Genomic DNA, 23940 nt, shown 5'->3' with positions numbered 1-23940 from the left:
GCGATAATTGTTCCTAGATTGTTGGCATTGGAACTCAACAGAGGCTTGCTAAAGCCATGCAGCTGAAGGCAGCAGCTCAGAGCTCCTCATATGCCAGAGTTCACATGTAGACTGGGAGAACAAAGGCTTGATTACCTAGTTCCTCCTAAGATGAGGGGAAGTGGACATAGCTAAGCCTGGCAGGACAGCTGACTCTATGGTATTAACCCCTTCATGCTTTAAATAGACTAAAGCATGTTGGTTATATGAGGCTAGTTATCTCATAAGATTGTCAGTGGGGAGTTTATAGACTGGCACAGAGACCCTGGGTCCAGTGTTTCGATTTCAATGTGACCTGAGTGGTCCATGTAGCCAATATTTTAGAAGATCACAGCAGGGCAGGATCTGGCTAAAATGGGTCCGGTTGGGTTGAGGAGTTACTTGAGAGTTCTGTATGTCTCCCTGGCCCCACTGCCATAAAATTGTATACACCACTTAATTGTGAAAAAACCTCAAAGCAACATACAAAATGAATACAATTAAATTACCAGTAAGAAAGAGAGAGAGCTAAAAACTATGTTCTAAAACCTTCAAAAATAATTAAAACCACTGGAAAGTTAAAAACCAGATTAAAACACATATCCAAATTCTAGAAGCCCATCTATGCCTAAACAAGAATGTTTTTAGCAGGCCCCAAAAAGACTGAGTGCAGGTGCCTTCCTAATATATCAATTGGCAGGGAATTCCAAAGTGTGTGCTCCTCTCCAATCCACCTACCCCCCAAATAATTTGCGCAAAGCCTTGGTGAAAGCACACACAGATACAGTTGTACCTTGGATCCCAAACACCGCAAAGCCAGAAGTGACTGTTCCAGTTTGCGAACGTTCTTTGGAACCCCACTGTTCGGCGGGGCTTCTGTGGCTTCCGACTGGCTGCAGGAGCTTTCTGCAAGCCAATCAGAAACCGCGCTTTGGTTTCCAAACGTTTTGGAAGTCGAACGGACTTCCGAAACGGATTCCATTCGACTTCAAAGGTACAACCGTATAGTGTGTATACCTACAGTGTGAACAGGAATCCCTGGCTACCTCGTGATGAACTTTTTAAATTTACTAGCATTCTTCCAAGAAATGTGGGAAAGGTGAGGAGCATCCCCCACATTTTGGCTTTCTGTACCAAGGGTGATAGGCAGCCAACTCACAGTCTGCCAAGTTTTTTCTGTTTGACTGTGGCCTTGTGGCCTTGTACTTAGTTCAGATTATTTTGCTTCCATTTCCCTGCCTGAACAACACCAGGGGCCACTGGCGAAAGCTATAGTGAAGGAAAGAAAATCCAAGTATGAAATGGATTTTACTAAATGATACAGATTTCTCTGCTTATTTCTCCACCCACATGCCTTTCCTCAATGAAATCTTGTTTTGAAAAGTATGGAATAATATAACAGACTGTCTCTGTCATAACCCCGTGATCTCCAGATTAATAAATCACTTCACAGACAAGCAACTACATTCAGTGGTAAATTAATTAATTTGGCCTCAACTAGAGATAATGCATTTAGCCAACTGGCTAAAACATGCCTACATACCGTATTTTTCCATGTATAAGATGCCCCCATGTATAAGACATCCCCTATTTTGGGGAACTCCAAATTAAGAAAACACCCCTCAGCACTACCTGTGTATAAGACGAGCCCCAATTTTAAACCTATTTTTTTTGGTTTAAAAACCTAGTCTTATATACGGAAAAATACGGTAGCTTCACTAGACCAAGCTACCATTTTATTAAATCAAATAAGACCTCCACTCTTCCAATATCTTCAATTTTGGCATAGAACAAATGAAAGGACTGCAAAACACCATGTTTGAAAACATAATAGTGATAATCCAAGGTGATGGGCGGGAGGGCGGTAAGTGAAGAATATGCCTCTTCCCTTTCAATATCAAGACAAAATGCATGGGGATTTGAGAAACAGTAACATGACTAGAGTACAAACAGAATGGACTTAGATTTTTGAAAATAAATACCAAAAATAGAAATACCGGTAAGCACAAATCTGAGAATTTTTTTCAAGTCTGTTTATCAGTGGTCCTTACATCTTATCAATTAAACAAGATATACCAGTTTGTTTTGTTTTGTTGGAGGCGTAGGAGATGAAGAGCGGATTATCTACACATTTTTGTGGAAGTGTAAAAATGAAAATCAGACATTGGTCTTAAACACACTACAGGAAATGACAGGATACAATAACTTAAGGAAGTATACAATTTATTCCCAATTTATTCCCCAAACTCATCTTTAAAAGAAAGGTTACAGAAAATATGGGAAATTGCTCTAGTTGACATTGATATATTAGAGGCAAACATCACATAATCAACAAGAGAGATTTATAGAACGATGAGCTTTCTTTATTTACCATATAATTATTTCCCACCCATATGACTCAGTTCTTCTCTGATATTGACATATTCATTAATATACTCTTCTTCTACTGTACTTTGATATATATTTGATATATATTTACTATCTTTAACATAAACACAGCTTATAACGTAATCGCAACTTTAGTTCTTCATTTTTTATCTGCTCAAAGAAAATAAGGAGGGCAAGGTTGAAGGTCGAAAACAATGGTTGTGGTGAAGCCTTTGCAGATAGCTGAACCCACATTAGAAGCTGTTCCTGAGCCTTTAAAAAAAACAAAACTATTTTCAAAAATTGCCTCCTCAGGATAGACTGATGCTGCAGTCCTATATCTGGTTACCTGAGAGAAAGCCCTATTAAACCCAGAAGGGCTTACTTCTGAGCAAAGGCTCCATCTTCTGAAAAACACGGACATCACTCCAGGCCCGTCTCCATGTTTGCCCTGACAAATGATGTGTGGCCCCCTCAAAAACAACATTGAGTGGGCCCAAAATGCTTCAGCTCCTAGGAGCTGGCACCTATGCTTCTGATCAGAAAAATTATGGAGGAGAGAGTGTTCGTGTGCTCATGCTCAGGCTTTCCCACAGGCATCTCTTGCTGGCCATGGTGGGATCCTGCACTAGAAGGGCTTTTGGTCTCATCCAGCAGGGCTGCTCTTATGTTTTATATTAATATATTGAGCAATGGTCAGGGATGCATGAAGAATTGCCCCTTAATTGCCCCTTGAATAACCTCTCTTAATTGCCTCCCAGTCCGCTTTTGTTCTGTGGGGGTGACTTTAATTACTAATTTATTTGCATTGCCTTTTCTTTCCATTATTTAAGAGAAAAATAGCATTTCTTCAGAAAAAAGGGGGGCGGAGAGGAAGAGGAAGAGAAACTCAGCAATTAAAGCCTTTCATCCTCCCACAGTAACAGAAACTGAAATTGGGGGAATTAGCAGGAGCAGTTCAGGAGGCAAGAGGGTATTCACTGCTATTTATCACTCAGCCTGAACCCACAGAAAGCTACAAAAGAGGCCACACGGGCAAACAGGATTCTCTTTGTTAAAGGCACAAGAGCCCTGAAAGGCGTCAACAGTCCACACTGGGCAGGCTGGGGGTGCAGATATTTCACACCTGCTTTCCATTATTGGTTTGTTTTATGCTAGATTTTGCTTTTTTTAAAAAAAAGAAAAGAAAATGTAATGTGTTGTAATGTAACATCACATCACGTCGCATCACGTCATGTCACGACGGCACATCACATCACGTCACAACACGTCAAGATGCCACAGCACACCATGTCATGATGTTGTAACCCATCACATCATGCCCCACCATGGTGTGACACCCGCCATGGCGTGACACGCCAAGTTGTGACACAGCACATGATGTCATAACACAACACACCACACAGTCACATCACAATGACGTGTCCTGACATCATGACACGCCATGTCGCGAGTCCCATCACATCATGACACTGCTGGTCTCATTGCGTTCCACCCTACCAGCAGTAACGCTTCAGGTTACAGACTCCGCTAACCCAGAAATAGTACCTTGAGTTAAGAACTTTGCTTCAGGATGAGAACTGAAATCGTGCTCCAGCGGCGCAGTGGCAGCAGGGGGCCCCATTAGCTAATAAAGTGGTACCTCAGGTTAAGAACAGTTTCAGGTTAGGAACGTACCTCCAGAATGAGGTACCACTGTAATGTCAGTGTACTGGAAGAAGAAAAGATCACTAGTGTCGAAGCAATGATTCTTCAACATCAACTTTGTTGGATTGGTCATGTTGTGCGGATGCCTGATTATTGTCTTCCAAAGCAACTACTCTATTTCCAACTCAAGAATGGAAAGCAAAATACCAGTGGATAACAAAAGAGGTTTAAAGACACTCTCAAGGCAAAGCTAAAAAAATGTAACATAAGCACTGATAACTGGGGAACACTGGCCTGCAAGTGCTCCAGTTGGAGAACAGCCTTTACCAAAGGTGTCATGGACTTTGAAGAAGCATGAGCTCAGGGCGAAAAGGAGAAATTAGTTAATAATAATAATAATTTTTATTTATTCCCCGCCCTCCCCAGCCAAGGCCGGGCTCAGGGCACATTTGGCAAACCCTCAGAGTGATCAACTCCCACCTGGAAACCTATGTCCCTATTGTGGAAGGATGTATGGATCTAAAATTGGCCCATCACAGTCACTTATGGACTCACTGTTGAGACCATGTTCATGGAAGACAATGTTACTTGGCTACGAGTGATTGCCAAAGAAGAGAACCACTAACATTAATGGGAAGGACTTAGGTCACCATGTAACAGCTGAAGTTCCAGTCAAAGAGAGATGTAGACAAGCTGTGGAATCTACAACAAGCTGCTGTATATTTCATAGAATCATAGAACTGCAAAGTTGGAAGGGACCACGAAGGTCATCTAATCCAACCCCCTGCAATGCAGGAATAGTTTCATGGACACATGTACCATGTACCCATCACAGGTGGTTAGAGGGCAACTTCCTATGTTCCTAGCAGTCTACGCTGACTGTGAGCAGTCTTTCCCAGCCCTTCCTGGAGATGCCAGGGATTGAACTTGGGACTTTTGGCATAGAAAAGCACTATGCCACTGAACCACAGCCCTTCCCTAGCTAGTGTGCTACCATTTGTGCCTGAAAGCAAGACTCCAGCCCATCTCTCGGAAGGCTGAGGTCCATGGCAACCAGGAACTCATGAGATGGGGGCAGGAGGGTCCCAAGAAAATGGAAATAGAACAGCTCACCCTTTCCCCTGGCCTTTGTCTCTTGCACTGTCTGAAATCTAAACCATCCATGTATATCTGGGCAAACAGCCGGGCTGAAATTGCACAATGCCCTAGGAAATTGCATAATACAATTCAAGTGTCCAACGAAATGGGCTTGGTGAGTTTCCAAGCCGTTTAGGTCTAGTCCTGAGAAATCCATCCTCTTTCCTCAGCTGGGTCATGGAAAACATCCAAGAGCGTGGGTGACTGATTAACACAGCCAAGGTGGGGCTGTTTGGGAAAAGCTGGTTTCGGAAGGTGGTTTCTTTTTTGTTTGTTTGTTTGTTTTTGGCAGAGTCCCAGACCCATTTAGCATTTACCGCCTGGATTTAGTTGAGAAGAACTGTAACCAGAAGCATCTTAAATACTCTGTGAGATGCAAAGTGGAGTAAACCAGATGGATTTTGCATGTGGGAATAACAAGAAAGGAGTAGAAGAAAAGAAGCAAAAGCAAAGACTTGCTTGTTTTGTTTTTAAAGCTGTTGCTAAGCTGTGGTGCTCTATTTGTTGGCTAAACGGGGTTGCCACCTTTTTCCATATAGGAATGATTTGGCATTATCCCGCATGAATTTGTCTCATCCTCTTTTAAAGCCATTCAAGTTGGTGGTCATCACTGCCTCCAGTGGCAGCATGTTCCACAGTTTAACCAGTGTCGGATTACCAAATACGGTAGGCAGAGTAGGCACTGGCGTACGGGCCCTCACGCCTTTTAGGGGCTCTGTGACAACAGATCAAAATTATATTGATTTGATCTTGAAAGAAAATTACAAAAACATATTAGGAGATAATTTATGAGGGGAGGCCCCTGAAATTTCAATTGTCTAGGGGGATCCACAGGGGTTTAACCCAACCTTGAGTTTAACCATGTGCTGCATGAAAAGTTACTTTATTTTATCTGTCCTGAATTTCCCAACATTCAGCTTCCCTGGAAGTCTACAAGTTCTAGCGTTACGAGAGAGGAAGACCAGGTTTTCTCTGCCTGCCTTATCCATGCCATTTTGTGCTTACCAGTTTGGATATACTCCGGCAGCTTTACATGGAAACAGGGCCGCTGTCTCTGGGACAGAAGTGGTTGTCCAGATCAGCTGGAACAATCTGATCTGGTCTCTGATCAAAAGACCATTTACCTATCAGCCGAACAGAACAAAAACAGGAACAAAGAAAAAAACAAAAGCCACAAAAGAAGACAGAGACGTGCCTAGCAATTGTGCGTGTTAATTTACACGTATAGAGGCCAACTTTAAAATCATTAGTATAATAAAAATAGAAATACAATACATCTTACCGTAGTGGGGAAGACTGTAAGCTGGTGACCTACTCTACTCGCCAGGGGCTAACGAATGACAGTCAACTTCAAAGCTCCTGCTTGCTCTTCCTTCCCTTCTTAGCGTTCTTTATCATTAAGCTGGACGTGACCCAGGGCAGCGCTTTCATAGGGGCCTCCGTTACATAGAGGACTGCCCTCTGTGAACTAGGCCACCTTGCCCACTGTAGCAGGAAGGCAAAGGCAGCAGTGATTCAAGGCAGCTTCTCCCTCAGGTGGCCTCAGATGAGGGCATTGTACCAGGATCCAGACAGTTTGGACCTGTGGGATGCAATGGGCTGGGGCATTCTTCCTGCGCAAGCCCCATTGAAAGGAATTAAGTCCACATTCATACCTTACGTTTAAAGCATTCCCATGCAACTTTAAATAGCCATGGCTTCTGCCAAATCATCCAAAGAGCCTCAGTTTGTTAAAGGTACTGAGAGTTGTTTGTAAAGGCCTATTCCCCTCACAGAACTGCTGTTCCCAGAGTTCCCTGTAAAGAGGCAGTGCTTGTTACACCCCACCCTCTGATAAGTGTAGTCCTGGCAGGGGAATAGCAGGTCTCCCTCCTAATAACTCTCAGTACCCTTAAACTACAGTTCCCAGAATTCTGTGTGAGAAGCTTTCACTGTTTAAAGCAGTACCACAATGTCTTAAAACAATGGTGTGAATGTGGCCTAAGGGCACTAAGGAGCTTTTGCATGGCTCTTTTTCATTCCAGTGTGGTTGGTGGGTGGGAATGCCCTAGTGGATTGGGCCCTGCGTCAGTTAGTTGAGGAAAGCTGCCGTTTGTGCATTTTCTACCTCAGGCACCGACCATAATGCCTGGGAGCAGCTCAGAGCGGGAAACCTGGGTGTGGGAAGGACCACAGTGAGCCCCCGGGTGTTCTCTTCCGAGAACTGTTTTCCAAAATGGCTCCCTCAGATAGCCAGATATGGCCATGGCCTAAAACTTTCACTGCAACTCAAGCCCTGGGTAATCATTCTGAACAATGTGGACAGCTGGGCTGCTATCCATCTCTGCATGCTATTTTGGTGATATGGGAAATGGTGAATTGTGTGGAGTGAAGTGGGCTCTTCTCCTCTGGCTCCTATGAGATGGGCCCTCAAGGAGAGGATGGCTTCTTGTCAGACATTACCACCATACCCCAGGAAGTAAATGGCCTTTGCCCCAGCAAATTGTGCACTACTGAGGGAGTAGTGCCTTCATTCATTCAATCAGTCAAAATTCCCAGATTAAGAAAAATAATAATATGGCAGCTGTCAGAGCTGCCCGAGGTCCCAGCTCACAAAGGACCAACGCCAGTTCGTTGTTATATACAAAAGTCTTTATTGAAGTCCAGTTTCGATTTCAAAGCCGCGGCGCGCAGCTCTACGTCTCAAACTCTAGACCGCTGAAGCTCCGTCTGAATCTCCTCCCCCCAGACACCAGTTTAAGACTCTAGCCCTGCTCCACCTCTTCCTCTGCTCTTTCCTCCTCTGGGTCCGCCTGTCCGCTGGAGTCTTGCCCTTTCTGGACTCTTCTGACGCTGAGTCCCCTGAGTCTTCCCCCTGCCTCCGGCGGGCTTTAGGACCTGGTTCCCAATCCGGGTTTTCTGCTGTCCCGCGCGCCTGTACATTCGAACTTGGCGCCCGCGCCCAGCGGGCAACCTTCCTCCTGACCGTGACACTGCTCCTGTCACTGCTTCCCCCTTCGGGGGGGCTAGCTGGACCTGACCTCCCCTCCGTTCCCTCACTCTCCAACAGAGGCGTGGTCAGCCCTGACTCATCTTCTCTCCCTGCTGGAGGAGACGCTGGCCCTGACACATGGGACTCTTCCCCCCCACTACGCTCTGGTGGGGGAACTGGTCCTGATCTTCCGCTGCTGCTTTGGGAGTCCCCGCTGGCCCCTTGCTTCTGGTGCGTCCCCCCTGGGACCCCCCTTGCACTGGCCATCGGCGCCCCCCTCTGGGAATCTTCTGAATCGCTGGAGAAACTCATGGAATCTCTCGGGCCACTGTCATACTCCCCTACGCTGCCCTCAGATTCTTCCCCTTCGCTCTCCGTTTCCTCTCTCCCCTGTGCCTCTGCTCCTGAACCCCTGACAGCAGCGAACAGCAATAAAATTACATCCATAAAACAAGTACAAAATGCACCAGAAAAATCAGATTTAATACTTCAATATAGCTAGATCACCCCTCGGGGGGAAGCATGGGTGAGTAGGGTTGCCAGAGCACTATGCCAATCATTTGTGGGTTCTTTTTTCAGTCAGCTGAGTCACTCAGAAAGTCTTCCAGAATCTTCTGTCTCAGTTCATCTCATCTGTTGGTGAATTCCCACATGGGAATAAACTCTTCACCCATTCCAGTTCTGTTTAAAAACTCCCTTGACCAACTACATGTTTTCTGCGCCCCCCTTGTGGGGCTCAGGAGCCCAGTTGTGTCACCCCTTGCTTGCAGAGCTGGCAGCCTCTCATCCTTTTTTGAACATCTTCCATTGTGAAGTGTTCCCTCAGCCTCCTCTCCTCTCCTTTGGGCAGCTACTGATGCCACCCCTGGTCTCTGAGCTGCTCTCCCTGCCCCAAAGAGAGGTGGCTTCTCACACTGTCCCACAGCAGCCTGGGACTTGTTTGTATATTCCCAACAGCAAGGGCTGGTGGACTGGCTAGCTGGGCTCCCTCACCCACTTGCTTGCTTAGTCCGAGGCCGCCTCAGCTCCTGGCAACCAGCACCCCCTGACCAGCCCCAGAGGCACCATTCGCCCAGGGAGCTTGTAGCCAGGGCTGCTGCAACAAAGAGCCATACAAGCCCTTGGGAGGCAGAGACACAAGAAGGCATCAGAGGGAGGGAAGAAAAGAGGGACAGAGGCCAGTGTTGCCCAGGACACCCTGACCATCCTTCAAGCCACCCCAGGGTGTCATGGCACACTGGTTGAAAACCACTGGCTTAAATTATTTAATGAATAATTACTACAACTTATACAACTACCTTTGTTATCCCCATTCTCTCAAAGTATTCGCCCAGGACGACATACACTTTTATCTCCCCACCCCCATTTTATGTTGTTATTTCTATGTATATTATGCTATGGCCACATGGCTAATGCAATAAAATCATTATATAATAAAAATACAACTACTGGTCTAAGGAAAATGAAGTAAAACTATGTAACAGATAATTATTTCTCCTCTTTGCTCTTTAGCCATCTGGGCAAAGTAACAGCCACATCACTTCTCTCCCCTTTGGAGTCTGTCTAATTAATAAGTATGTTGCTAAGGAAACCCTGTTGCTGGGGGGAGACCTGTTGTTGGGAGAAAACTTGTTGCTAGGTGCAAAACTATGCAAGGATCATTTCAAGTCTGCAGTACACTAACAAGGGTGAGTTCTAAGCAGGTTTCAAAATTCCAGTAGGTGCCTTCCTGATGTTTACTGGAAGTGCATTCCAAAGGGCAGGTGCCACCACACAAAAGGCCCTGGTCTGAGTGGATATAAGATGAACCTCAGTAGCATAAGACAATACTCAATAAATGTCACTCCTGAGGATCAAAGTGACCAGGCAACAGTATGCAAGGCAATGGGATCCCGGAGGCCCTAAGTTGATCATGCCATTACATGCCCATAGGAATACCTTAAACTTGGCCTAGTGGTACATCAGCAGCCAATGCAGCTCTTTCAGCACAGGCAGGGCACCTCCTTCAGCAATTTTGCTGCAGCATTCTGCATCAGCTGCACCTTAGACATCTGCACTACTTATCACCACGTGTGTGTGTGACAGAGGGACAGCCGCCTGCAGCCCTGTGATCAGTTAATCCTTTCATTACTGATGCTGCTCCTCCAGATTCCTTGTTGTCTGTGGGGAGACTTTGTAAATAAGAGAACAGAAGGCTGGGGGAAGGGACAGGGATAGGCTTTGGTTGTTCCCAGTCTCAGAGGCAGCTGGCCCTACTTTCCCCCTGGAATGCCATTTTTGAGGCACCTTTGCGGGTCTTGTGGCACCTTGAAGACTAGCAGACAATTATGCTGTCCTCTTTTATGTGCTACAGACAGTCCACCTCATCATATGTACGAAGCCTTATCCCAAATTGCAGATACATAAACAGATGTCTGGGTGCACAGGAATATAAAAAGTGAAGTTTAAATGCAGAAAAGCACAACCAATGGTGACTACCTACTGAGCAGTGGTAATTCACAAAGCAGTTTTTGATGACACAGACACCCTGGCATTGGTAACTTGGTTGCATTTCAATCCACCAATGCCAGCGCTGGTTTCACATAGCAAGGACCTTTGCTCCAGGATTGCTGCTTTTAAGGTCATTTCCAGAGTGTCCTGGGAAGGTTAAACAGTTCCCCCGCAGTCTTTTGGATATTGCCATTTCTGAACTATGCATGTCAGGACATCTTCCCTCTGTGCAAGAGTAGCTTTCGTGACAAATTACCAACAACAGGGGTCCCTCTATCCACCTTCTGCCATTGTCTCTGCATCTAACCCAGGTGCCTGAGGGTTTATCTTGGGAGCAGCATGTATGCAGTGATAAGGGCTCCTTGCCTTGCTTTGCATCCTCCTACTATTATTAGGTGTGTGGGTCACATTTGAGGCTAAAGCTCAATTGCAATAGCGGTTGTATTAAACTCATTCAGCATGAGGAAGAAGAACAGCCTAATGCTTTATCTTTCCCCAGGACTGTCTGGACAGAGCTCCCACCCTGCTTCTGGGAAGAGGAGACCAGACTGGTTTGCAGGGGGTGATGTCATTGACTGGCTAGACACAGAGGAATGGTGGGAGGCACCAGCTGGGGAACCCCCCAGGGAAGAAGGCTCAGGGCCAGGGAGTTGGTGGCGGGACAACAATGAGTGGTCAGAGGAAGAAGACTGAGAGGAGCAGGTGTCAGAAGCTGAAGAGGTAACAGGGCTTGGTGAGCAGGGGGAGTCTGTGGCAGAAAGAAGTCCAGAATCAGAGGCAGAAGCGGAGGCTGCAGGGCCAAAAGGCAGAGATGAGTCAGGCTGCTGAAGGAGCCAGGGTGCCCCCCCCCCCGCTTGCTGCAACAAGCTCCCCTCCCTACTGGGCTCACAAGACCAGAAGTGGTATGAAGAGGGAGGAACAGACACAGACTTGCAGGCCTAGTCTCAGGTTGCTTTTAAGAACCTGGAAGGGGGTGATTTAGGCAGCTGTGGGAAGGCAGGGACCTTCAGCCCCTACAACTGCCTCATAGGGTCAAGAGAAGAGCTACTGTGCTCATTGGGCCTGGTGCTCTTGAGCTGATCTTGCTTCTTCTAATGAAGAGTTTACTTTATGTGATTTATTTATGACATACAGGATACACATCACATTGACAACTAGGGACTGGGTGCACAGTCAGCGAGGTAGATAGAAAGATTGTTGCATATATTCAATAATCAATCACATGCTGGCAACTTTGGGTAGCACAACTAAAGCTGATTTATGGGCTCTTATGCAGCAACAAGCTCACTTCCCCAGAAAATCAGGTTTTGGGGGAGAAAGGAAAATGATGGGGAAATGAAATGCTGAAGAATTTTCACAAGGGCTTTTCTTTAAAAATAAACCACAGACTGATATGCAAACGTGAAGAACTGAATGTTAAGGTTGAAAAAATGAGGAACCGAAAAGAGAAGAGAATTTGCCCATCCTTAAAGCTTGACAAATAGTCTGCCTGGAAGCAACCGCAGAATTATAGCTGCAGTGATTCTAGCTCTCCACACGGGACCAGCACTTCACCTCTTCCAAAAATAGTGGTTTTTACAAAATTTGTTCCTCTCCAGCTTTGCTAGATCAGAAATGGTGGGCAATGACAGCTTGGGAAATCGGGGTGGGAAACTGGTTTATTATAAGGAGACACTTATAATAAACCAGGCTGGGGCTTCACCCCTTAGATCACACCTTGGGGGGGCCCTGTACATCCTTTCTATGTGTTGTATTTTTATACTCTGTTGAAGGTCGCCCAGCATGGCTGGGGCAACCCAGTCAGATGGGCAGAGTACAAATAATAAATGATGATGATGATGAATCTACCGAGGCTTTTCTACTTTTTGCATCATAGCCACCAAACTGTGTGACTTCCCCATTACAGGTTCTCTACTCTCCCCCCGCCCCAGTAGTGGCCACTTGCAAATCTCCAGACAAGCAAACACAAACACCTGCAAACTAGATGCCTTCAGGAAGAATCAGTGATACCTTCCTCTGTTTCTTTCCTTGCCCCCAAGAACCCATGTACCTTGCCCCATGCTACGATGCTCTATTCAGACCTGTGCAGCCTCAAATATCAAAGTTGGTCCATGGTGGTGGAGGGGAGATAAAGATCTGGGCCAAAGAAGGAGGTTCCTCACTACTATTCTGCTGGATCCATCTTTTACCTGCCTCCTCCCCCGAAGAAAAACTTTGTGTGGGTGTATTTCATCAGTCTACCTGGGACAGAATGACCCAGAGGTGGGATTAGGAAAAGAAAAACTTGAGGCATCCTTTTCAAGTATGATGCAATGAACACAAGGGTGGGATCCTGGGTGCTTCCAGACCGATGCTATTTTCAGGAGGGATTCAGTCCCATAGCAACAAATACAGGCTGCACAGTTTAGTTGTTTGGGAGGTCTCTTAATCTCCCCTCATCTCTGATCTCCTTCACAGAACTAAAATCAGCAGAGTTCCCTGGGAAAAGGACTGGCTGTTAAACCAGTTTAAGTCTGTGGTGTGGATGTGCCCCAAATCTTCTGCGCGCGCGCACACACACACGCACACACACGCACACACACAACTTACTAAAAGTGTACCTAAAGCATTTTTTAAAAAATCTCATTTATATTTCTTCCCAAAAAAACCCCACCACCTTTAAAAAGTAAAAAGTTAATGGAGTGAGGTAGAAACATAGTTAAATGAACAAAACTTAACACTTGCACCAAATAGTTCAATCTTGTTTATACGACTACTCTGGAGTAAACCTTGGCAATTTAAATGGGACTTACATCCTGGTAACTGTGGACAGGGTTCCACTCATCACCTCAATACAGTTTTGGCCCCACAGCACAGAAAAAAACCAGCCCCTCATCTATGCATTTGGACAAAAGATCCGACTCATCTCATCTCCAAGTCAAATTGCTTTCAAACAGACTCTCTCACACACACATACACACACAAGCCACTCTGCTTTCTCAGCTCAACAAACACACCAAGTACCCAATGCTTCATCTCCAGCAGAGAAATGTGGTGTTAAGGACATTTATTTATTTATTTAAAGAGAAAGTTTAAAGCCTGTAGATACAGCAATAAAATATACAAAACATACTATTAAGATATTTACGCTCTGGGGAGCAGTTAGCTATAGAGGGGGAAAAATAGGAATTTTTTGGCGGTGGTGAAGCTTGGTACTAAGAATTTGGGGTATATAAGCTATTTTGGAATGAGGGCAGCTTTGCACTAGTTGGAACACTTTCTAAGGCTTGGCATTTCTGAAGGAGGCAAGTTCTCTTCTTAACAGCAAGGGCCTGCTTTTGCCTCCAAAGGTTGCTGAACTACAACTTCCATGAGCCCCAGCCAGCATTCCAGGTTGAGGAAGTCTGGTGTAGGGAAAGAGATCAGTCCGACAGCTCTGACCATGAACTGTCTCCTGTTTAGCCAACGCCTCTAAGTAATACTGGAAAATACTTGTTGCATCATTCTCTCTCGGCGCCGGGAAAGCCCACTGGACAATTGCAGAGCTGAAAGGGACCTTAAGGGTCACCTAATCCAAACCCCCTGCAAAGCAGGAACCTGTAGCTGTGATTCCTCACTCCTTTGGGTTCCCGCCCATCTCTACAAGGCTATGATTCTATGAACTCACACAAGCCCAACAGCTGAGATTTACAACTAGATTATCAGCATCTGAGTTCTAGTTTTCCTATGCCGGACTGTCAATTGTTATCTCAGGCAAGCAACAGCCGACTAGCATCAGGTACAGCTCAGGCTTAAGCCCCAGAAGGTGGAGAGAACGATTGGGCAGGTAGTAATAAAAAATATTACAGCCGAGAGTATTAAAAAACGGGAAAGTGTAGGAAATGGGCAAGCCAAACAAAGCGCAGTTTGGGGTGGGAGAGGAGAGGAGAGACACTGGTAGGAACATTTTTTTTGCCTCTTTGCTCCTAACGCAACAGCTAAGATGAGAGTGCAGTGGCTAGAATCGGGAGACCCAGGTGCAAAGCCTGACTCAGCCAGAAAGCTCAGGCCTATTGCTGCCACTAATCTACCTCACAGGAGGAATCCTTCTCATCCCTAACCTACACCGCAAGGTTGTTGAGAGGATAAAAGGATGAGGGGAAAGGAAGGGGCGGAGGTTTGCATGCTGCCTGGGGTTCCTTCAAAGAAGGGCAGGATAAAAGTGCAATAAATAATAATTAAAAAGAAAGAAAGATAACCGGAGTGAACAGATCTCCAAGTGTGAATCTAGCAGTTGAGCTCTTGACTCAGCTCAGTTGCCTCATCTGGGCTTAAGGGCCAAAGAGAAGAGCTCTCCGCCGTTCCCAATGACCTGAAGCCCTGCCTAAGAAGGGGGGGACGGGGGACTGAGCGCTAATTTGGGTGACCTGGGTCAAATTCCCCACTTCCGCCACGGATTGCTCCGTTAACGGTGAGCACATAATTCTAACAACCTTCGTTCCCTATCTGTAAAATTGAAATTAGCCAAGTGCTGGTGGAAAAAAAAAATATTTTAAAAATTGAAATTCCTGGAGCCGGCAACCAAGTGCAAAGTGTGCACAGGTGTCCAATGCCCCTGGCATTTCTCTAGCCCTGGGGAACACAGGTATCTTACCTGGAAGGGCTGCTGTGCTAGGCCTATGTTCACCTTCGCATCATTTGGCAAGGTTTTTTGTTTTTTTTAAAAAAGAGGTGGGCCAGTGAGGGGGGGAGAAATGGAGCTTTAATGTGGGCAATGAAACAGAAAAAAATTGCACCAATATCTAAGAATGATACCCCCACAGTTTCTTCTTCCTTCCCCCTCCTGCCTACACTTGACAACACGACTTGTCGAATAGACTGGGTAAAAACCTTGGAAGTTGACGTGAGCTGCACAAGCAGCCTTTTGCGGCATGCAGCAAACATGTACAGGAGGCCAGCTATGTGGACATGAAGAGGCACTTGGTCTAGCGAAGACAAACAGAAACACCCCTTATACAAGTAGCTTTTATACATGAGGGAGAACTATTTTTTTTTCTTCTGGGTGGGAAAAAGCCCATCTAAAATTAAGCAGGGCTTTCCCTCCAGTCACGCGAGCTCAGGCAAGGAGCTGCTGGCGATGGTGTACTCGAAAGCGGCTCACGACGGACCCACAATCAAACGTCTCCAGCTGAGGCAGAGCCTGGGTGCCGATTGGGCTCATCCGACAATGCAAGAAGAAGAAGAAGGTGTTTCTTGTGCCAGGGAAATGCAGAACTGATCAGCTGCCCGGGAGGAGTCCAATCACATGGGAGAGTTGGCGCTCTCAGCGGTCATCTCCATGTCAAAGACTTGCAAGGACTCTGTGGGAGATACAGAAAGAGAGTTGAATGCATGTGATCCAGTTGCTGCAGCAGCAGGGATCCCTGCCAATGTCAGAGATGGTTCAACATCTCCTGGACAGAGGACAGATTCACAGCCTGCAGCACGCTCAAGGTTCTGCATATTCCTCAATGACGTGCATAAGCAAAACAAACTGTAGATATGGCTGTTGAATTCTGCTCCTTGAGATCTCCAAGCTTCTAGCCCTTATGCTTGCAAAGACTGTCTTTAAAGCCGGGCTGGAGAACCTTGGGCCTGAGGGTCAGATATGGCCTCTCTTATCTCTCCCCCTCTTCCCTTTCCACAGGACATACCCCTTGATGGCTATGCTTTGCATCCGAAATATTTTTGCATGACTGTAACATGTCCTTGAACTCTAATACCACTTGCTGACCTGGATGGAGTGGGCGTAGGAACTAGCCTACTCCACAAAGGTAAAAATCCGCACTCGTCACTTTGTCCTCTCCCACCCACCACTGCTGTGGAGCTCTTGGGAGGCAGCACAGAAGGCAGTGCAGCTGCCAACAACAACACGACCATTGGAGGAATCCTTTCTGGCCAGGATTAAATTGTGGTTTGCAATTCTAGTTCAAATGGGGGCGGGGGGGGGGGTTAAAGACAATAGTTCTCTGGGCTGGAAGCAACAAGAAACTGTGGTTTGATTAAAACAGGAACTTAATGAATTAAGCTGCAGGAGGAGGGTGAGGAGGAGGGTGTGTGTGTGAGAACGATGCTTGCTCATGATCCACTGAAATCAGAGGCGCTCGGACTTGTGGAATCTACGTTGACAAGGGTTGAAAGCTCAAGTTTCAGAAGCCTGCTTCTAGAGGGCAGTCTGGATGCAGCCTTGGCCTGTCCTTTCCATAATGAGATGCACGAGAGCAGAGCCCGCCCCCTTCCACCAAACAAAACAGCACTGCGGACCACGCACTCACCAAACTGGCCACTGGCGTTCCCCTCTGCTCCTTCACCATTACTGCCAAAATGGATCAGAGATTCGAGGGTGCGGGGTGACATAGGCAGTTCAATAGTACTACTGCAAGTGGTTCTGGGAAAGGCACGTGGGGAGTGGGGAGTAGAGAAAAAGAGGAGAGGGTACAGAAGAGAAGTTATAAGTTGTAAAAGCCCCAAGGTCTCCAGAACCACCAAACTGCTCTGCACCATGGAGTACAGAGCTTTGACTCTCAATGAAATAAAACTCAACCTATATCTTTATGCATACGTGTGTGGCTGTGCGTGTTAGTAACTTCGATCCCTCCTTCTCTCTCTATGCCTTATGTCTTTAACAGGAGGTGCCTGCGGGATTTTGTTCTTCACTTGTGCACCGGGTGCAGTGGCGTGGTGGTCGGTGCATTGAACCACTTCCTCCCTGGGCACTTTTTCACCTGTGCTTCAGCTGTTTCTGAAGAGAGACCTCTTGTTTCCAAAGCACAGGTGCGGGAGGGAGCTCAGCTTCTCAGCAAGCCCCAGCTAATTGCTGTGCAGGCCTTCTGGAGTCCCACCCAACCCTTTCAAAGAGGGAAATACTCACGGGGTCACACAGATGAACTTGGTCTTCAGATATGGAGCAGCACCTGTTTTTGGGGTGGGGAAAGAGGAGAAGGTATTTGATAAGCTGGTGTGTGCCGAAGAGCAGCAGGGGCATCTCCTCTTCAATATGCTATGACTCTGAAACCCGCTTCATAGAGAGGATTTGAAGGTGGGAGAGGGGGAAAAGAGGGGAACTGAGAATTGCCCCCCAAACTGTGGTAGGAGCAGAGGGAAAGGGCGTGCTGCTGCTGCTGCTTTTGGGGCTTCTTAACCACTAGCAACGTGCATATTTTTTCCAGAAGCATCAGCAAACAATACAAAACTCACAGTGGCCATGCCAAACTTCAATTTGAAAAAGTTCTTGCCTTTGCTCCTCTTTAGTTTTTAAAAGCTGCAAGTCAGAATTTAGCCAACAATCACAACTGGCAACAATTCATATGGGCTTTTTTCCTGGCTTCCCATCTGTTCACTTTTTTCACCAACCCGTTATGGTCACAAAAGGAAGAGCTGGGAATGTAATCAAAATAAACAAGCCAAGCCCCCTGCATTTTGGAGAGGGTGGCAGAGGATGCTAGTCACATTGATTAGCAGCGTGAGACCTTTTTGTGGAGAAAGCCAAAATCCAAAAATGTCCCTGTAAAGTGGAGAACCAAAGGGCTGGAGCAAGCGCGGAAAGCCAACAACTACCTGGGTCAGTGACTTCGGGATGCTCCTGGCTCTCAGGGCGGCAGTATTTTCCGAAAGCCTCCTCCTTGGGGATATCGGGATACAAGTAGACAAGTGGGGAGACCAGGATGTTGGTGGCATCCATGATCTTATAGCCCATGATAATCTCAGCAAACGACATGCTGTTGAGCTGTTGCTTGGTGTACGGCTCCACCGACTGGATTTGTGTTTTCCCTACAGCAAAGGTTAAACAAGAGATTTGATCAAAGGGGAAAGTTGTTATTTGCAAGAATAGCATGAAAAGGAGCACAATTTCTTGCTCAAATGGAGAGAGCCAGAGTCACACCAACAGCAAAGCTTCACCAAATCAAGGTAGTTGAAAAATATTTCTAAAACACAAGACAGACTAAGAACTGACCATCATTGATGGGCTTCTCCCCTAACCATTTGCTGAGCTGCTATGGTGTCACTGAATGTCCATTAATGCTACTTAGGAATGTGCAACTGATGACAGGTACAACTTCTGCAAGAAGTGAGGTGTCAGTATAGGGTAATTTAGGATCAGAGCATATACTTTGCCTGCAGAACGCTGTAGGCTCAATCTATGCCATCCCAATGATTAAAGGATCTCTGCAGGGCTGAGAAAGACCTTTGCGTAAGAGGGAAGGGCCATAGCTCAGCGATAGAGCATCTGCTTTGTGTGCAGAAGGTCCCAGGTCCAATTCTCAGCATCTCCAGGTGCTGACGTACCTGGAGCGCCACTGCCAGTCAGTGTAGACATCACTGAGCTAGATGGACCAAACCGCTGACTCTGTATAAGGCAGCGTTCTTCATTCCTTCATTGACTGGCACAACAGTCTGGACCAAGTACTCTGAGATTTGCCCGGATTTGGTATAAGCAGGGCTGCAACGTGTGAGCAATTAACCGGGTTCTAAAAACGGTTAATTGGCTAAAAAGCTGCACCCAATTAACAGGGTAGATCTTGTTACAAACACAATTTTTAATACGAGCGCTAACAAAAACTGATGGTAGCACAGAGGCCTTTCTTTCCAAGGAAGAATGTGTCCTTTTCTCGCCTGCTACGATACGTGCGTGCATCATTCGAAAAAGAAAAATGGGCTTGAGAAGAACGCAGCTTTTACACATAGGCAAACGTAATTAATAGATAAAAAGGAAGATCTGGCTTCAGCCCTAAGCATAAGGCAGCTGCAGTGGCATTCCTTACCGCTGATGTCCTTCTCCACCCAGGTGAAGGTGATCCCACCTTCCTTGCTGCTCTCACTGAATCGCAACAGGAAGGTGCCGGGGGGCTTTGTGCTCAGGATCGCTCTCTCCCGCTCCTTGCTGATGAATCCCATGATGTACCTGAGGAGGAAGAAAGGAAATATGAGGTTTTTATTGGCTTCCTTTCCTTTCCCTTGGCCCACCAAGCCAAACGTTAGGAGCCACCAAGAAGTTCCACTGGAAGGTTAGCACAGGGATGGGGAGTCTGCATCCCTCCAGGTAAGGATGGATTCCTATCAGCCCCAATTCAGCATCACATACAGCGGGGTTTCCCGAACTTGGGTCTCCAGCTGTTTTCGGACTACAGTTCCCATCATCCCTGACCACAGGTCCTGCTAGCTAGGGATGATGGGGGTTGTAGTCCAAAAGCAGCCGGAAACCCAAGTTTGGGAAACCCTGATCTACAGGGCCATGGGCACAGCATCTGTTTTGCATGCAGAAGGTCCCAGATTCAATCTCCAGGTAGAACTGGGAAGAGAGGTCCCTTCCTGGAAATCCACTGCCTCTCCATGTGTAGACAACAAGATGAACTAATGGTCTGACTCAGTACAATCGTACCTTGGTTTTTGAACAGTTTAGTTCTCAACGCTTTGGTTCCTGAATGCCGCAAACCCAGAAGTGACTGTTCTAGTTTGCGAACTATTTTTGGAAGCCGAACGTCCAATGGGGCTTCTGCAGCTCCCTATTGGCTGCAGGAGCTTCCTGCAGCCAATCAGAAGCCGCACCTTGGTTTCCGAACGTTTCGGAAGTCGAACGGACTTCCGGAACGGATTCCTTCCGACTTCCGAGGAACGACTGTGTAAGGCAACTTCCTATGTTCCCATCAGGAATACTGGGAGCTGGGAGCCCAACAGCCACTATAGGGCCACATGTTCCCCATTCCTGCTCTCCAACTTGTTAGGGCTTCTTTTGTTTACTGGATAGGCAGAGTGGCCTCTTGGGGAGAGAGAGATGCTGGCAACTGCGGCGACGTCTCTGGCAGATGCTCACCCTTCGTTCCACAAGGCCAAGATGTACTTCTTCACCAGGTCGATGATGTTGTCCAGCCAGACCCAGAAAGAGAATCCTTTGCCTGCCATGTTCTCCTGCAGTGATAAGAACAAAGGTTCCCCCCGCATGAACAAAACGGCAGGCGCACCTTGGGCCCCACCCAAGGCCACACCTAAGCTTTCCAGAAGCCCCTACCTTGCAGAACTTTGCCCATGTTATCTGACATCCGGAGTAATTGACGCCAGGGCCTGTAGAGTGAGAGGGAAGAAAAGTCATTACAGAGAGCTGGTGTAGTGGTCTGAGCCTCAGGTGAGGGCCTAGCAGGGCCAGGTTCAAATCCCACCCATTCCCACTCCTCAGCCACCATAGGAGCCAATGCATAGAGGCCAAGGCCCCTTCAGCCCCCATTTGAGGGGGCTGCACCCCTAAAGTTGTTGGGCATTGCCATTCAAATGGTATGTGTGCACTTCATCATGTGATTGATTATGAGGAGGGGGCCTACTTGCCCACCCCCCATATTTTGTTCAAGTTGGCACCCCTGTCAGCCACAAAGTACACTGGGGATCTTGGGCCAGTTGCTGCTTCTCAGCTTTACTTACTATGCAAGGTTGTTGTGAGGATAAGTGTGTGTGTGTACACACATCCACATGTCTGTCACCTCGTGTTCCTTGGAGGAAAGGCATTTTTTAAAGGAGGCACACTTGGGGGAGGGGGGAGTTTAACACACACACTATTCTTAAAAGGCTTGCCCGGGCTTTTCTAAACTGACGCCAACTTGAATATCTGATATCTTGGCTTCCAGGCATTCAACATGCCAACACTTTTTGCACATGCTTTGGTCCCAAGTTTGAATCCCACAGCTAAAAAAGGATTTCTGGTTGTGCACCTGGGCAAGGCTCCTTTTCCAGTTAAGAGCCAATACCCCTAGGCTGGGTAGCTCAGATGGGAAGACAGCAACTCTTTATGACCCACATCAGGGATGGGGAACCTCATGCCCCTTCAGGCCTCTCTGGACTTCCCTCAAGGCCACAACCCTCACAGGATCTGCTTCACACTCCTTGAGTGTTTTTGCCTGACGAGAAAGTGCCGCCAAAGTTTGATAATGTTTGCTGGTTGCCTGGACAGGAGGGCAGAGAGGGGCGTGTTCCGAGGCGGAAGCTTACGGCACAAAGGTAACATCCACATTTGTTTCTGCTTCTGGCCCTGTCCACCCCTGGCAATGTGGCCCCCGGAAAGTTGCCTGGAAGGGCATGTGGCCCTTGCGCTGCTGATCAAGGTTTCCTGCCATTGGCCCATGTATAAGAAGGGGAGGAGCTTGTTAAGTTACCAAGCAGTTTCTCTGCCAGTGTCGTCAGCTGCTCTATGCTGAGCCCTCGCTTGGTGGTGGAGGAGAACTGCCAGCTGAGCACTTCGGCCACCTGGTCCCAAGTGCCAATGGGTGGTTTGGTGAAGAAGTTGACGTTCTGCCAAGAGAGGGACTCGGTCACAATCAGGAACAAACAACACACCCAGACAAAAAACAAATAAAACACCCTCCTGCTCTCGCTCTCTCACCCTTCTCTTTTGTCCATGCAAGGTTTGGGAAACTCAACGTACCTTGGGGTTGTTTGTCAGCATGTTGTACCACAAGATAGACGCCCAGGCGTTGGGCATCTGGCAAATGTTGGAGATCACCACCACAGGGAGGGAATGGGTCTACAGGGAAGGAAAGACAGCAGCTCTTGAGCACACAGATAGCATCTCTCTTTTTCAGGTCTCTGCTGGGCAACAGGAAACACCCCCAGGTTCCTGCTTCACAGCAGACCAAACCACCAAGTTTCTAGTCCTTATGCATCGTTATGAAGTTAATTGTCTTCAGGTAGGGAGACTCGTGGGACCTCTTTCCAACTCTTGCGGTGAAGAAAGCTGGAAATGCTAGTATGGCCATAAGGGATAAGGGAGGTGGAAGAAGGCATGCAACAAGCAGTTAGGTTTAAGAGACTCAACAAAGAGACTTTATCTCTAGAGTTTGCCATCATTGTTTCAGTCTGATCAGTTTTTCTGAGTTCTTTTTCATGGATGTTGTCAGTCTAGGTTTTCAAGATTTGGTGTCCACGTTTTGGATACAAGGCAACACCTTAATTTGGAGCCATCGCAAGTATTCCAATGCATAGTGCGATGGCCAACAGCTCAGGGGTGCAGTAGCTGCATTGCATGCAGAAGGTCCCCGGATCAATTCCTGGCATCTCCTGATAGGGCTGAGAAGGACTCCTTGCCTGAAACCCTGGGGAGACACTGCCAGTCGGTGTAGACCAGGGGCAGCCAACTCTCCAGATGCTTCACACTTGAACTCCCATGATCCCTGACCATTTGCCATGCCGCCTGGTGCTGATGGAAGTTGTGGTTCAACAACCATCTGGAGAACATCACATTCTTAGTGCAGGGAATGCTGAGCTAACTGGGCGAATACTCTGATTCTGGTCAATGGCAGCTCATGAACGGGCTGTTCCACTTATTTTGAAAGAGGGAGCAGGAAAGGAAATACGCAAACAGCTCTGCATCCTCCATCAAAATAGGAGCTGCCAGTTTCCTCTATTTTTCTGGAAGCTGCTACCCTTGAGCATTGTTGCGGATGCAAATTGTAGGTTGTAGTTTACTGATATGGTTTCTTTCCCGCATTCTGCTCAATGCAAACTCCCAACAAGAAACCCACACCAGCACTACAAAAGAAGGTTTCTGGCAGGGTAGATTCCCAGTGCAACTGTAACACCCACCCACCCACGCCACACCCCTGTAAAGTGGGTGGACTATGGGGAATCGGCACAACCAGGGCTCACCTCTAGGTCAATCTTCAGGCCTTGGTGGTAAACTTCTGTCTCAAAGGTGATGAGATGGAGCTCTTCTGTGACGATGAGGGAGGCCTGAGGAGGAAGTGGAGAGTAAATGCGGGGGAAGATAATAAATATTTCTCTAGGGTATATTATTTTTTGTCCCTTTGGAAAAAACACAGCAGCAACTTGCAATTTTGGTTTCGTTTTTAGTTCTGCTGAGCTAGGCTTAAGCAGAGAGACAAACAAAGGAATCAGCCTTTGAAAAGGTGATCACAGGACTGATCTTCCCTAAAGTCAAACCTAAAAGAGACCACTTCCCCATTCCCAAGGGTTGGTCTTTTTCTTTCGCAAGAGATAACTTGTCTGTAAACAATTTAGGGGCATGGTTTAGAAAACCTAGAGGAATGAGGGTGGTGAGGAGGTGGAGGGGGGGAGAGAGAGAAGGGACATCCCCGGAACAGATTTCTGCCACTAGCACTTCCCAGTGGAGCAAGAGAAGTAACTACTCCTGCTCTCAAACATTTCATTTTACACCAGCAGTGCTGCGTTGGGTCACTCACGTCGCAGTTTGCTCTTCCGCCATTACCACACCTCTGTTCCCGCAGCGTCTGTGATTGGGGGGTGAGGGAGAGAGATAAAAAAAGAGATAAATTAGACACACTATGCATCCAGGGAGTGTTTGGGGGGGCAAG

The 23940-nt window shown here is 47.0% G+C and overlaps 1 protein-coding gene and 1 long non-coding RNA gene across 4 annotated transcripts in view; both read right to left on the bottom strand.

The window, feature by feature from the left end:
• Positions 1-8602: 8602 nt before the first annotated feature.
• Positions 8603-10415, bottom strand: LOC309328555. The gene is made up of 2 exons (XR_014150824.1): positions 9590-10415; positions 8603-9438 (listed from the first exon to the last, which is right to left on the bottom strand). It is a non-coding gene; the product is annotated as an uncharacterized lncRNA (long non-coding RNA).
• Positions 10416-13659: 3244 nt separating this feature from the next.
• STAT3 (signal transducer and activator of transcription 3) overlaps positions 13660-23940 on the bottom strand; it is a gene marked incomplete at its 3' end in the record, with an annotated part of 41792 nt that continues 31511 nt past the window's right edge. The window contains exons 14-24 of one of the 3 annotated variants that reach the window (XM_081837823.1): positions 23809-23856; positions 23255-23338; positions 22035-22133; positions 21766-21901; positions 20634-20686; positions 20439-20533; positions 19390-19529; positions 18182-18397; positions 17499-17541; positions 16903-17015; positions 13660-15948 (exon numbers count right to left, since the gene is read on the bottom strand). In XM_081837823.1, coding sequence (XP_081693949.1) covers positions 15890-15948; positions 16903-17015; positions 17499-17541; positions 18182-18397; positions 19390-19529; positions 20439-20533; positions 20634-20686; positions 21766-21901; positions 22035-22133; positions 23255-23338; positions 23809-23856 — 1086 coding nt within the window. Of the gene's footprint in view, positions 15949-16902; positions 17016-17494; positions 17542-18181; positions 18398-19389; positions 19530-20438; positions 20534-20633; positions 20687-21765; positions 21902-22034; positions 22134-23254; positions 23339-23808; positions 23857-23940 lie in introns of those variants that run through there. The other 2 variants (XM_081837824.1, XM_081837825.1) reach the window with 2 other exon arrangements.

This window comes from Podarcis erhardii, assembly GCF_964252035.2.
Source record: "Podarcis erhardii genome assembly, chromosome: 13".
Classification (NCBI taxonomy): Eukaryota; Metazoa; Chordata; class Lepidosauria; order Squamata; family Lacertidae; genus Podarcis; species Podarcis erhardii.
The sequence above is the reverse complement of the archived record's forward strand: the minus strand, read 5'-3'. Positions and strand labels throughout refer to the sequence as shown.